Source organism: Ranitomeya imitator, chromosome 10 (assembly GCF_032444005.1).
Source record: "Ranitomeya imitator isolate aRanImi1 chromosome 10, aRanImi1.pri, whole genome shotgun sequence".
Taxonomy (NCBI): domain Eukaryota; kingdom Metazoa; phylum Chordata; class Amphibia; order Anura; family Dendrobatidae; genus Ranitomeya; species Ranitomeya imitator.
The window spans coordinates 129,679,921-129,692,265 of NC_091291.1; the positions used below are offsets into that span (position 1 = coordinate 129,679,921).

General features: G+C 44.5%; 1 protein-coding gene across 3 annotated transcripts in view; it reads right to left on the minus strand.

The window, feature by feature from the left end:
• The window catches only part of KMT2A (lysine methyltransferase 2A), a 160,156-nt gene that overhangs the window by 11,755 nt on the left and 136,056 nt on the right, over positions 1–12,345 (minus strand). For all 3 annotated transcript variants that reach the window (XM_069741274.1, XM_069741276.1, XM_069741277.1), the window contains 3 exons: positions 10,913–11,023; positions 5,924–6,025; positions 7–82 (listed from right to left, as the gene is read on the minus strand). In XM_069741274.1, coding sequence (XP_069597375.1) covers positions 7–82; positions 5,924–6,025; positions 10,913–11,023 — 289 coding nt within the window. The remainder of the gene's footprint in view (positions 1–6; positions 83–5,923; positions 6,026–10,912; positions 11,024–12,345) is intronic.

Below are 12,345 nucleotides of genomic sequence, written 5' to 3' on the forward strand. Positions count from 1 at the left end.
ACTCACTTGGTCCAATGGCATGACCTATAACATAGATGATGACACAGGCAATGCTAAGGTACGGCATCCAGTGCACGGTTGTCTGACAAAAAATGGATCTGGGATTAGGCCCAACATAATATTCAATAATTAATTCTCTATAACTTACCCAAAGTTGTTAATTTTATAACAATTTAAATTATAAACTGATTTTGAAAAGATCGTACAGTTGTGTAAAAAGGTGTTTGCCCCTTCCTGATTTCCTATTCTTTTGCATGTTTGCCACACTTAAATGTTTCAGATCACTAAAGAAATGTAAATATTAGACAAAGATAACAAAAGTAATTGCAAAAGGCAGTTTTTAAAGGTATTTATTACTAAGGGAAAAAGAAATCCAAACCTATGTCTCATTACATCTCACTTAGAAAGTAACACAGCATTTCAGAAAAGTAACATCATACCAACAGTAAAATATGGTGGTGGTAGTGGGATGGTCTGTGGTGGTCTTGCTGCTTCGGAACCTGAAATACTTGCTGTGGTAAATGGAACCATTAATTCTACTCTCTACCAACAAATCCTGAAGGAGGATGTCTGGCCATCTGTTCATGACCTCAAGTTCAAGCGCATTTGGGTTATACAGCAGTACAATGATCCAAAACACACCAGCAAGTCCACCTCTGAATGGCTTAAGAAAAACAAAATGAAGACTTTGGAGTGACCTAGGCAAAGTTCATACCTTAATCCGATTGAGATGCTGTGGCATGACCTTAAAAAGGTGGTTCATGCTCGGAAACTGCCCAATGTGACTGAATTACAACAATTATGCAGAGATGAGTGGGCCAAAATTTTTCCAGAGCGATGTAAAAGACTCATTACAAGTGTGGCACCCCTGGAGTTCGGGTACCACAAAGGTGCTGACTTCCTCTCAGGGAGGGTAGTGCTATGCCAGGAAACAAGAGGGATCTCTTTGGCAGGTAACCTCACACACAACATCTGCTGAATCCAGGCCAGGAGGGGGAGCTCAAAAACCGGTTTTAGGTGAACTTCCCTGAATAAAGATCCTGGTCTGGAGGAGTCAGGCGGTCTAAGATATAGTGGACAGAGACAGTCGGTCCAGAGAGACAGGAAAGAAGAGACAGGAAAGGAGCACAGAGGAGAGATTTGAGGGCTCAAGGAGGCTGCGAGTGGGCCTCCGAGGAGCCAGAGCGCAGAGACCTGGAACCTGGAGCCCGAGGCTGTGGGGAGCTGCGAGCCCCATAGCAGAAGCAGAGGGCACAGAACTACAAGTATATTGCCCAAATTAAGCCTGTGGTACAGCAGCATTCTGTAGCCTGGAGTCACCGTGCAGGGACCCAAGAAGGAGCGGCTGAAGCTGCCTACCACACAGGTACCTGTCCCAGGACAGGGGAAAGAACCAGGACCTTGTTAAGACACTTCAGGCAGCAAGGGACTTATAGCGAGGGCAAAGTGGAAGGCTCCCAACCGGACTTGCCAAGGGGATTTCACTTGTTTCCGGGCTGCCTGGGCACCTAATGTACCTGTTGCCGGTACTAAGGCCTGTGACAACTTCAGTAAACCAGGTAAAGACTGCAACGCTGTGCCCTTTACTCATTCACCGGCATACACCATCATCGCCATACACCTTGGGACCCCGCTTCACCTGTGGGAAGCATCACCATCATTGCTGCAACAACATCCCCCAGAGGACCCCTTTAAAGCAGCGTAGGTCCCCCTATTGACCGAACTCCACAGGTGGCGTCACAACAGACATTATCACAATTCCCTTTAAAGACCGTTCCCCTTTTACAGTGAGTCACAGGGCCACGGACCGGGTCTCAGCCACCGTGACATCCCCTTTAATAGCGACTGGACCCGGTGCCGAGTACCCCGCTGCCCTGGTGGGCAACTCACAAGTTATCGCAAACACTTGATTGCAGTTGTTGCTGCTAAGGGAGGCCTAATCAGTTATTAGGTTTAAGTGGCAATCACTTTTTTACACAGGGCCCTGTAGGTTTGGATATTTTCTTTTAACCCCTTCCCGACATGCCCCGTACTAGTACGGGGCATGTCGGGTCCCCAGCTTTGATGTGGTCTCCGGCGGTGAGCCCACATCAAAGTCGTGACATGTCAGTTTTTTTGTACAGCTGACATGTGCGCGCAATAGTGGCGGGTGAAATCGTGATTCATCCGCTGCTATTAACCTGTTAAATGCCGATGTCAAAAGCTGACAGCGGCATTTAACCGGCGCTTCCGGCCGCAGGGCCGTAAATGAGCGCATCACCGACCCCTGTCACATGATCGGGGGTCGGCGATACGTCAGGATGGTAACCATAGAGGTCCTTGAGATCTCTATTGTTACTGATGTTGGCCTGCTGTGAGCGCCCCCTGTGGTTGGTGCTCATAGCAAGCCTGCATTTCAGCTATGTAGCAGAGCCAATCAGGCTATGCCAGCTTCTAGCTTCCCATGGAGCGTAAAAAAAAAAAGTTTTTAAAAATATGAAAATTTTTTAAAAACATATGAAAAAATATATAAAAGTTTAAATCACCCCCCTTTTGCCCCATTCAAAATAAAATAATAAAAAAAAATCAAACCTACACATATTTGGTATCACCGCATTCAGAATCGCCCGATCTATCAATAAAAAAAAGCATTAACCTGATCGCTAAACGGCGTAGCAAGAAAAAAATTCGAAACGCCAGAAGTTTTTTTGGTCGCCACGACATTGCATTAAAATGCAATAACGGGCGATGAAAAGAACGTATCTGCACAAATGTGGTATCATTAAAAACATCAGCTCGGCACGCAAAAAATAAGCCCTCACCCGACCCCAGATCACGAAAAATGGAGACGCTACGGGTATCGGAAAATGGCCCTTTTTTTTAGCAAAGTTTTGAATTTTTTTCACCACTTAGATAAAAAATAACCTAGACATGTTAGGTGTCTATGATCTCGTAATGATCTGGAGAATCATAATATCAGGTCAGTTTTAGCATTTAGTAAAGCTTGCAAAAAAGCCAATCAACAAACGAGTGTGGGATTGCACTTTTTTTGCAATTTCACCGCACTTGGAATTTTTTTCCCGTTTTCTAGTACCAGACATGGTTAAACCAATGGTGTCGTTCAAAAGTACAGCTGGTCCCGCAAAAAATAAGCCCTGACAAGGCCATATTGACGGAAAAATATGAAAGTTATGGCTCTGGGAAGGAGGGGAGCGAAAAACGAAAACGCAAAAACAAAAATGGGCTGCGGCGGGAAAGGGTTAATAATAAAGACCTTCATTTAAAAACTGTATCTTAAGTGATTAGTTGTGTTACCTTTGTCAAATATTTACATTTGTTTGGTGATCTGAAACGTATAAGTGTGACAAATTTGAAAAAGGATAGGAAATCAGGAAGGGACAAACACTTTTTCACTCCAATGTATATTGCCCTAAATAATGAAAATGACAAATATAACAGAAAATATGTTACAACAAAATGACTTTTTGAAATTATGATTGTGTTTTTCCAATTTACTATATCAGTATATTTATTAAGAATCACACACACACTAGAAATGTTGCAATTTTTCACACAGGGTACTAAGCCCAATACTAGACTCATACTTCCTATTGTGTATAGTTGACTTTTCAGCAGTCTCATGATTACAGACAGTGTTACAATGGAAGGTAGAATCTGTATATACAGTAGATAAAACACCGGATACTCCATGTCACAGCTCACCTTCTTCCCCTCTATACACAATGACCTTTGCCTAGTTCAAAGCATGAGCAGTAAATACCGTAGAGTTTATTATTCCTTATGAAAAGAACAATGAGCATTAGGCTACTTTCACACTAACGTCGGTACGGGGCCGTCGCCATGCGTCGGCCCGACGTACCGACGCAGGTTGTGAAAAAAATGAACAATGGGGGCAGCGGATGCAGTTTTTCAACGCATTCGCTGCCCCATTGTAATTTCCGGGGAGGTGGAGGCGGAGTTCTGTCCGCGCATGCGCAGTCAGAAATGGCGGACTTGACGTACAAAAAAAATGTTACATGTAACTTTTTTTATGCCGACGGTCCGCCAAAACACGACGCATCCGTCGCACGACGGATGCGACGTGTGGCCATACGTCGCAATGCGTCGCTAATGCAAGTCTATGGAGAAAAAAGGCATCCTGCGGGCACATTTGCAGGATGCGTTTTTTCTCCAGAACGACGCATTGCGACGTACAGCAAACAACGCTATTGTGAAAGTAGCCTAGAGCTGGTTTCACATTTGCGTTTTTTGCCGCTGCGTTTTAATGCATATAAACGCATGCGTCTTGTTTTCCTATATTTAACATTAAAAACGCATGCTTTTTTCGTACGCGTTTGGCCACGTTTGACGACGCATGCGTCGTTTCGATGCTTGCGTTTTGGTGCGGAAATGCAACATGTAGTAATTTCTAGAGGCGTTTTTTTGCCGCAAAAAAAAGCAATCGTTCGATTGCGTAAAAAAAAAACGTATTGCTATCTATGTAAACACATGCGTTTTTCAGCACATGCGTTTGGTTGCGTTTTTGAACGCATGCGTTTCAATAGAGAAAAACAAGTCTAGACACTGATAAGCCACCCCTCACCATCAAGGTGATAAAGGGATCCAAACCCTAACCCTATCCCTAACCCTATCCCTAACCCTATCCGGAAAATGGAAATAAATAAATTTTTTAAATTTTTTACTTTTTTCCATAACTAAAAGTTGATGAAGGGTGTTTGATTTCTATTTATAAGGGGTTGTCTAGTAGATTTTTATGATTGGCAGCTGTCACACACTGAAAGACGCTTTTTATTCCGATGTTTGTGAAGCAGAATGAACAGAAACCAGCTTGTGAAATTTCTCATCATGCGTACCAAAAGCGCAAACGCAGGAAAAACAGCATATAAACGCGTACAAATGCGGCGTTTTTTAACCGCATGCGACAACGCATGCGTCTAAAAAAACGCAGCGTTTGTACGCGTTTACATGCTTTTTTTTTTCACCACTTGCGGATGCGTTTAAAACGCTGCGTTTTTAAACGCAAATGTGAAAATGTGAAACCAGCCTTAGTCTGATACTTGTCCTAGTGGCCAGTGTAAAAATTGTCAGATTTTTAATTTGCTTTAATATAGAAAATTATGTGAAAAATTGAGCAAAAATTAAAAAAAAACACAAAAAATAGCCTGCGTTTAACAGGTTTAAACAAAAGATATTTTTCTGATGACACATTCCCTTTACATAGGCTGTCTGAGGAGGACAACATCTGTACGTATGCCCTATTAGGCTGGGTTCACAAGGCCATATTGTCCCACGTGAAACGGGATGGGAATTATTATCACAGTTTGGCAGCGAGTGCAGGTGAACCACTATTTGGGAGACCCCATTTTTTGGCGTAATAATACTACTGCCCCTTGATCAGGGCCGGGAACCAAGCCCTAGAGTATAAAGTCATCAAAGCAGCAGGTCTCCTGCTCACCATGTACTCCACTTTGGTGGAGCCAGCACTTATAATAATAATCTTTATTTTTATATAGCGCTAACATATTTTGCAGCGCTTTACAGTTTGCACACATTATCATCGCTGTCCCCGATGGGGCTCACAATCTAAATTCCCTATCAGTATGTCTTTGGAATGTGGGAGGAAACCGGAGAACCCGGAGGAAACCTACGCAAACACGGAGAGAACATACAAACTCTTTGCAGATGTTGTCCAGGGTGGGGCTTGAACCCAGGACTCCAGCGCTCCAAGGCTGCTGTGCTAACCACTGCGCCACTTCCATACATTACATAGCCCAGGTAACCAGGCAATTTTAATGATGTCAGCAAAGAACTGATTCCAATAACCATCACAAATCTGTTGCCTACAGACCCAACTATAGAAACAAATACATATCACATTTCTCAAGTATCACCGGATTCTCTACTAAAGATGCAACTCTCCCACCTGATAGACAAGTGCAATAGTCAACACAACACACGCGGTGCAGCAAATCCCAAAGCCAAGGAGCAGGAGTAATCTTCTTCCCCACGAGTCCACAATGAAGATCTAGAGAAAGAAGCAGGGAAACATGATACATATGGAATATCAGGATAAATACATATCTAATAATAACAGAAGAAGGGGGCTTCTTCTATGGCTGGGGTACTAAATGTGCCAGGTGCAGTGCCCGTATGGTCTCACCTCCTCCATGCGCCTGCATTGTTCTTTATGGAACTTATTGATAGAGCTGGAAAGTGGAGAAGTCTTTGGGCACAAGCGGTCCATGACTGATGTCTTTTATCAAGGCAGATGTATGGCCTTCCAGGACAGCGCCAGTAGAGTTGGTAAATCAGGACGTGCAGTAAAGGGGATACTGAGCTTTATTTAGATATCAAAGCAGCACAGACCTCTGATACTCAGACTCAGTTGCTGTGAGCCTGATCTGCGGATTAGTCAATGTGCAGTTTATTTTAAATTCTAAGTGCGCCCACTATTTTAAGGGTCTGTCTCTATTTTGATCACCCCAAATCCTTTTCCAAGCGCACCTGGTTGATTTGGTTAGTGAGAGCACCGTTTCCACTAAAGGGGGCATGAACCTGGTGGCCATTCATATGATTGTGTAATGCAAAAGTGGACCAAGAACCACTCTTAGGGTATGTGCACTCGGCGTCTTTAAAACGCTGGTGTAATGTGTGTGTATTTTTTTTACGTCCTTTTTTTAAAAAAAATCCATATAATAATAATAATAATAATTTTTATTTATATAGCGCCAACATATTACGCAGCTCTTTACAATTAAGCGGGGACATGTACAGACAATAAATTCAGTACGAGTTAATACAATATAAACAGTGACGTTAGGGGCGAGGTCCCTGCTCGCATGCTTACAATCTACAAGGAAATGGGGGGGCACAATAGGTGAACAGTGATTGTTATTTCAGGTCTGGCAATTATAATAAATAGGGATTCTCATATAAAGCTGCATGATCCGGTCATCAGCCCGTGTGTTTAAGTGCAATAGTCAAGTATCAAGTGCAGTTATCGTGTGCATGGAGGGTGTGGAGACAGATGAATAGTAGGGGGCAGATTCAGAATAATATTTGGAAGGAGGGAACAGGGTAAAGTTAGTTTACTGAGTGGTTGATGTGGTAGGCTTGTTTGAAGAGATGGGTATTTAAAGCGCACTTGAATAGGTCGGGGCTAGGTATCAGTCTGATCGTCTGGGGAAGTGCATTCCAGAGAGCTGGCGCAGCACGAGAGAAGTCTTGGAGACGGAGGTGCAAGGTTCGGATTACGGGGGATGTTAGCCTTAGGTTATTTGTAGAACGGAGGGCACGTGTAGGGCGATAGACAGAGATGAGAGAGGAGATATAAGGCGGTGCAGAACTGTGGAGAGCTTTGTGGGTGAGAGAGATAAGTTTATACTGGACCCTGTAGCAAATGGGTAGCCAGTGTAATGAGTGGCACAAGATGGAGGCATCGGTGAAGCGGCTGGACAGAAATATGACCCTGGCTGCCGCATTCAAGATGGATTGGAGAGGAGAAAGTTTGGCAAGAGGGAGACCGATCAGAAGAGAGTTGCAGTAGTCCAGACGGGAATGAATAAGAGCGACAGTAAGAGTCTTAGTAGTTGGTGAGAAAAGGTCGGATTCTGGAGATGTTTTTAAGATGCAGGTGACAAGAGCGAGTGAGTGATCGGATATAGGGAGTAAAAGAAAGTTTGGTGTCGAATATGACCCCAAGACAGCGGGCATGCTGCTTGGGAGTTATGGTTGAACCCTCCAGGGTAATTTTGATGTTGGGTAGAGTGAGGTTAGTAGAAGGGAGAAAAACAAGTAGTTCAGTTTTGGAGAGATTTAGTTTCAGATAGAGGGAGGACATGATGTTAGAGACAGCAGACAGACAATCCTTGGTATTATGAATTAGGGTAGGGGTGATGTCAGGGGAAGAAGTGTATAATTGGGTGTCGTCAGCATAGAGATGGTACTGGAACCCAAATCTGCTGATTGTTTGTCCAATAGGGACAGTGTATAGAGAGAAGAGGAGGGGGCCTAGGACTGAGCCCTGCGGAACCCCGATAGTAAGGGGACGAGGAGAGGAACAGGAGCCGGCATTAGCATAGTGGTGGTTTTCCAAGGGAAAGCAGCCAGAAGAATGGACTGGTCACTTCTTTTAGCTGTTCCCTGGCTTTCAAAGTGTGAAGTGGTTATAAGAAATGACAAAAGATGGAGCATATGTACAAGCCGTTCTAACGTTGCTGTGAATATATTCATTCTTTTTGGCTCTTTCTCAGGTGGGTTCTAGGTGTACGCATTTCGAACACACAAGTGCTCTTAGTCTCAGACAGTTTACACAGGCACTCTCTTTCCGGTATATCCGGTTTTTGTGTGTCTTATAGCCTATTTCTATTTTAAATGAATACTATTAAAGTTAAGTGATTTTATCCCTTGGAGCTGGATTCCCTTTTTTCCACATGTACACACATGCATACAACATGTTCACACTCCAGGCCAGAAGGGGGAGCTCTGATCTAGCTTGTGGGTGGCTCCCCTATATATATTCTGGTCTGGAGGGAAAGTCAGCCAGTCTGAGAGATAGTTCCTGTCAGAAAGACAGAGGAGAAGGAAGCAGAGGGGCCGTGCAGCCATGAGAAGTGCTGCAGCTCCTAGAGAAAGAGAAGGAGAAAGCTGAACAATTTGTAGAGAGCGTGTTGCAGAAGTGATGCACAAGAGAGTGAGAACTGGGGAGTACAACTGCGACTGGGCTACCTCCTTACAGAGCGCAGACACCGGTAGCCGGAAGACCGAGGTTGTGAGGGACTCCAAGACTCGCAGCAGAAGCCAGCAGGACAGCAGGACTACTCGTCACCTGTCCGCCCTAACACCAGGAGACACAGTGGTGCATAGAGCCCAGGTCGTGATAGAGACCCTGTAAAAAGGCTTGAGCCACCTGTCATACGGGTTTGTGTCCCACCTTTAAGGAGGACAGAGAGAACATTGAGGACTTTGACAGAAGCCACAGGCAGCAAGGGACTACACCACAGCGCTAGTAGGAAGGCTTTAACTCCACCTGGTAAAGGGGACTCTGATCTCCCTTCCAAACCGGCCGGGTCCTGCCTGTACCTGTGATCTGGTGCTCCGGATTGTGGCTGCCTGAAGTCTTCAGTAAAACCAGGTAAAGAGACTGCAAACCTGTGTCCTCCGTTTCTTTCTACACTACCCACCATCTCCATCTACAAACCGGGAGCCTTGGGGACCTAGCTTCACCTGTGGGAAGTTATACCATCTTAGCTGCCATAATATCACCCCAGTGGTCTACTTTAAGCAACGTCGGTCACCTCTAACCAAGAACCATAGATGGCGCCATGAACACAAACTTCATTCAAAACCCCTTTAAGGACATTCCCTTTTACTTGGGCGCCCAGGGCCATGGACTGGGTCGCCACCACCCTGACATTCCCTTTAAGTACCGGACCTGGAACCGAGTACCCCACGGCCCTGATGGGCGACTCAGATGTGCACATAAACCTTAGAGAGCAGCTCTTCGCTCAGGCTAATAAGGGAGTCCCAATAAAACATCCTTGTGACCTAATCAATGTCTTCAAAAATGTATTACTGGAAAAGGAGACTATCAATCCAATGGATGGCAAGAAGAACAAATGAATTAATTTTGGAACAAATCAACCAGACATGTCACTCGAAGCAAGGACCACCAATCTATGACTAGCCTACTGTGGACACCTCAGACGAAGAGAGCAATCACTGGTGAAGGACATCATGGTCAGAAGAAAAGAAGAAACAAGGCAATAAGGAAGACCAGCTAGCGATGGCTTCATATTATCCAGATAACGATGGAGAAGACCCTGGTGGACCTATCTTGGCTTGCACAAAATCCATCTTCCTACAAAGCACTAATCCATCAAGTCACAATGGTTTGAGTTTGAGTTGAAAGCCAATAATAATAATAATAATAATAATAATAAAAAATACCCTAATTGGGTAAATGGACAAGTTCTGTCTTCACGAGACATCGATATTAAAGGGAACCTGTCACCCCGTTTTTTGAGATTGAGCTATAAATACTGTTAAATAGGGCCTGCGCTGTGTGTTCCTATAGTGTATGTAGTGTACCCTGATTCCCCACCTATGCTGAGATATAACTTACCAAAGTCGCCGTTTTCGCCTGTCAATCAGGCTGGTCAGGTCGGGAGGGCGTGGTGACATCGCTGGTTCTTCCTCAGCTTTACGTTGGTGGCGTAGTGGTGAACAAGCAGCGCGCGATCTGCGCTGTAATCCCTTGCATCGGTGGGGGCGGCCATCTTCCTGGGGCCGCGCGTGCGCAGATCGAGTGCTCTGCTGCACGGGGCTTCAGGAAAATGGCCGCGGGATGCCGCGCGTGCGCATTAGAGATCGCGGCGGCCATTTTCCCAAAGCCGAGATGCAAACTCGGCTTTGGGAAAATGGCCGCCGCGATCTCTAATGCGCACGCGCGGCATCCCGCGGCCATTTTCCTGAAGCCCCGTGCAGCAGAGCACTCGATCTGCGCACGCGCGGCCCCAGGAAGATGGCCGCCCCCACCGACGAAAGGGATGACAGCGCAGATCGCGCGCTGCTTGTTCACCACTACGCCACCAACGTAAAGCTGAGGAAGAACCAGCGCTGTGAACACGCCCTCCCGACCTGACCAGCCTGATTGACAGGCGAAAACGGCGACTTTGGTAAGTTATTTCTCAGCATAGGTGGGGAATCGGGGTACACTACATACACTATAGGAACACACAGCGCAGGCCCTATTTAACAGTATTTATAGCTCAATCTCAAAAAACGGGGTGACAGGTTCCCTTTAACACAGAATCAAAGTAGATAAAAGTGAAGTAAAGATGTCTGAACCCAACGATTTCGTCCGTAAACCACAACCTTGTCTTGCGCTCACCGCACTAAACATTGGACTCACCGCAGCCAAAGTCATGAGAACGTTGACCGATCCTGTGGCCACCGTTACGTACTGAACAGTCTCATCCGGCACTCCAGCTTGTGCGTATATTGTATCTGCGTAGTAATAAACCTATACAACATGAAGACAGGAGACCTTACACTAAAGACATATAAAAAAGGAAAGTAAACAATAACAATACTTTCCACGTTAACAATACAGTTCCTCCAATACACATATGAAAGGTGAACAAATTACTGTACAATCTTCTTACACTGCTGAGAATTCTGTCCAACCCAAATATCTGCATTTTAACAGCAGTGCCTCTATAATTTGTCTAAGACCACGTACACACACGTTCAGTATTTGCTCAGTATTTTACATAGTATTTGTAAGCCAAAACCAGAAGTGGGTGATAAATGCAGAAGCGGAGACATGTTTCTATTAGGCCGGCTTCACACTCAGCGTATGAAAATACGGTCCGTATATTACGGCCGTAATACGCTGAAATGTCCCGAAAATAGTGGTCCGTAGCTCCTCCGTAGGCAGGGCGTGTCAGCGTTTTTTGCGCATGGCATCCTCCGTATGTAATCCGTATGGCATCCGTACTGCGTGGTTTTCTCGCAGGCTCGCAAAACCAACATACCGCTATAGAAATGATCCATGTGTCCCAAAAAGAAAAAAATATATATATATACTGTCTATATATATATATATATATATATATATATATATATATATATATATATATATATATATATATGTCATTAGACACATATATGTATATATATATTAATATTTATTCCAGCGCTATACAGCTTGAAAGCCGGTAATTCAATTACCGACTTTTTCTTTCTCCTTCCTAAAACCCGACATGATTTGAGACATGGTTTACATACAGTAAACCATGTCTTCTCTCCTTTTTTTTTGCAGATTCCACACTACTAATGTCAGTAGAGTGTATCTGCAAAATTTGGCCGTTCTAGCTCTTAAAATAAAGGGTTAAATGGCGGAAAAAATTGGCGTGGGCTCCCGCGCAATTTTCTCCGCCAGAGTAGTAAAGCCAGTGACTGAGGGCAGATATTAATAGCCTGGAGAGGGTCCATGGTTATTGGCCCCCCCCTGGCTAAAAATATCTGCCCCCAGCCACCCCAGAAAAGGCACATCTGGAAGATGCGCCTATTCTGGCACTTGGCCACTCTCTTCCCATTCCCGTGTAGCGGTGGGATATGGGGTAATGAAGGGTTAATGCCACCTTGCTATTGTAAGGTGACATTAAGCCTAATTAATAATGGAGAGGCGTCAATTATGACACCTATCCATTATTAATCCAACTGAATGAAAGGGTTAAATAAAACACAAACACATTATTTAAAATTATTTTAATGAAATAAAAACAATGGTTGTTGGAGTATTTTATTCTACGGCCAATCCAGTCACTGAAGACCCTCGTT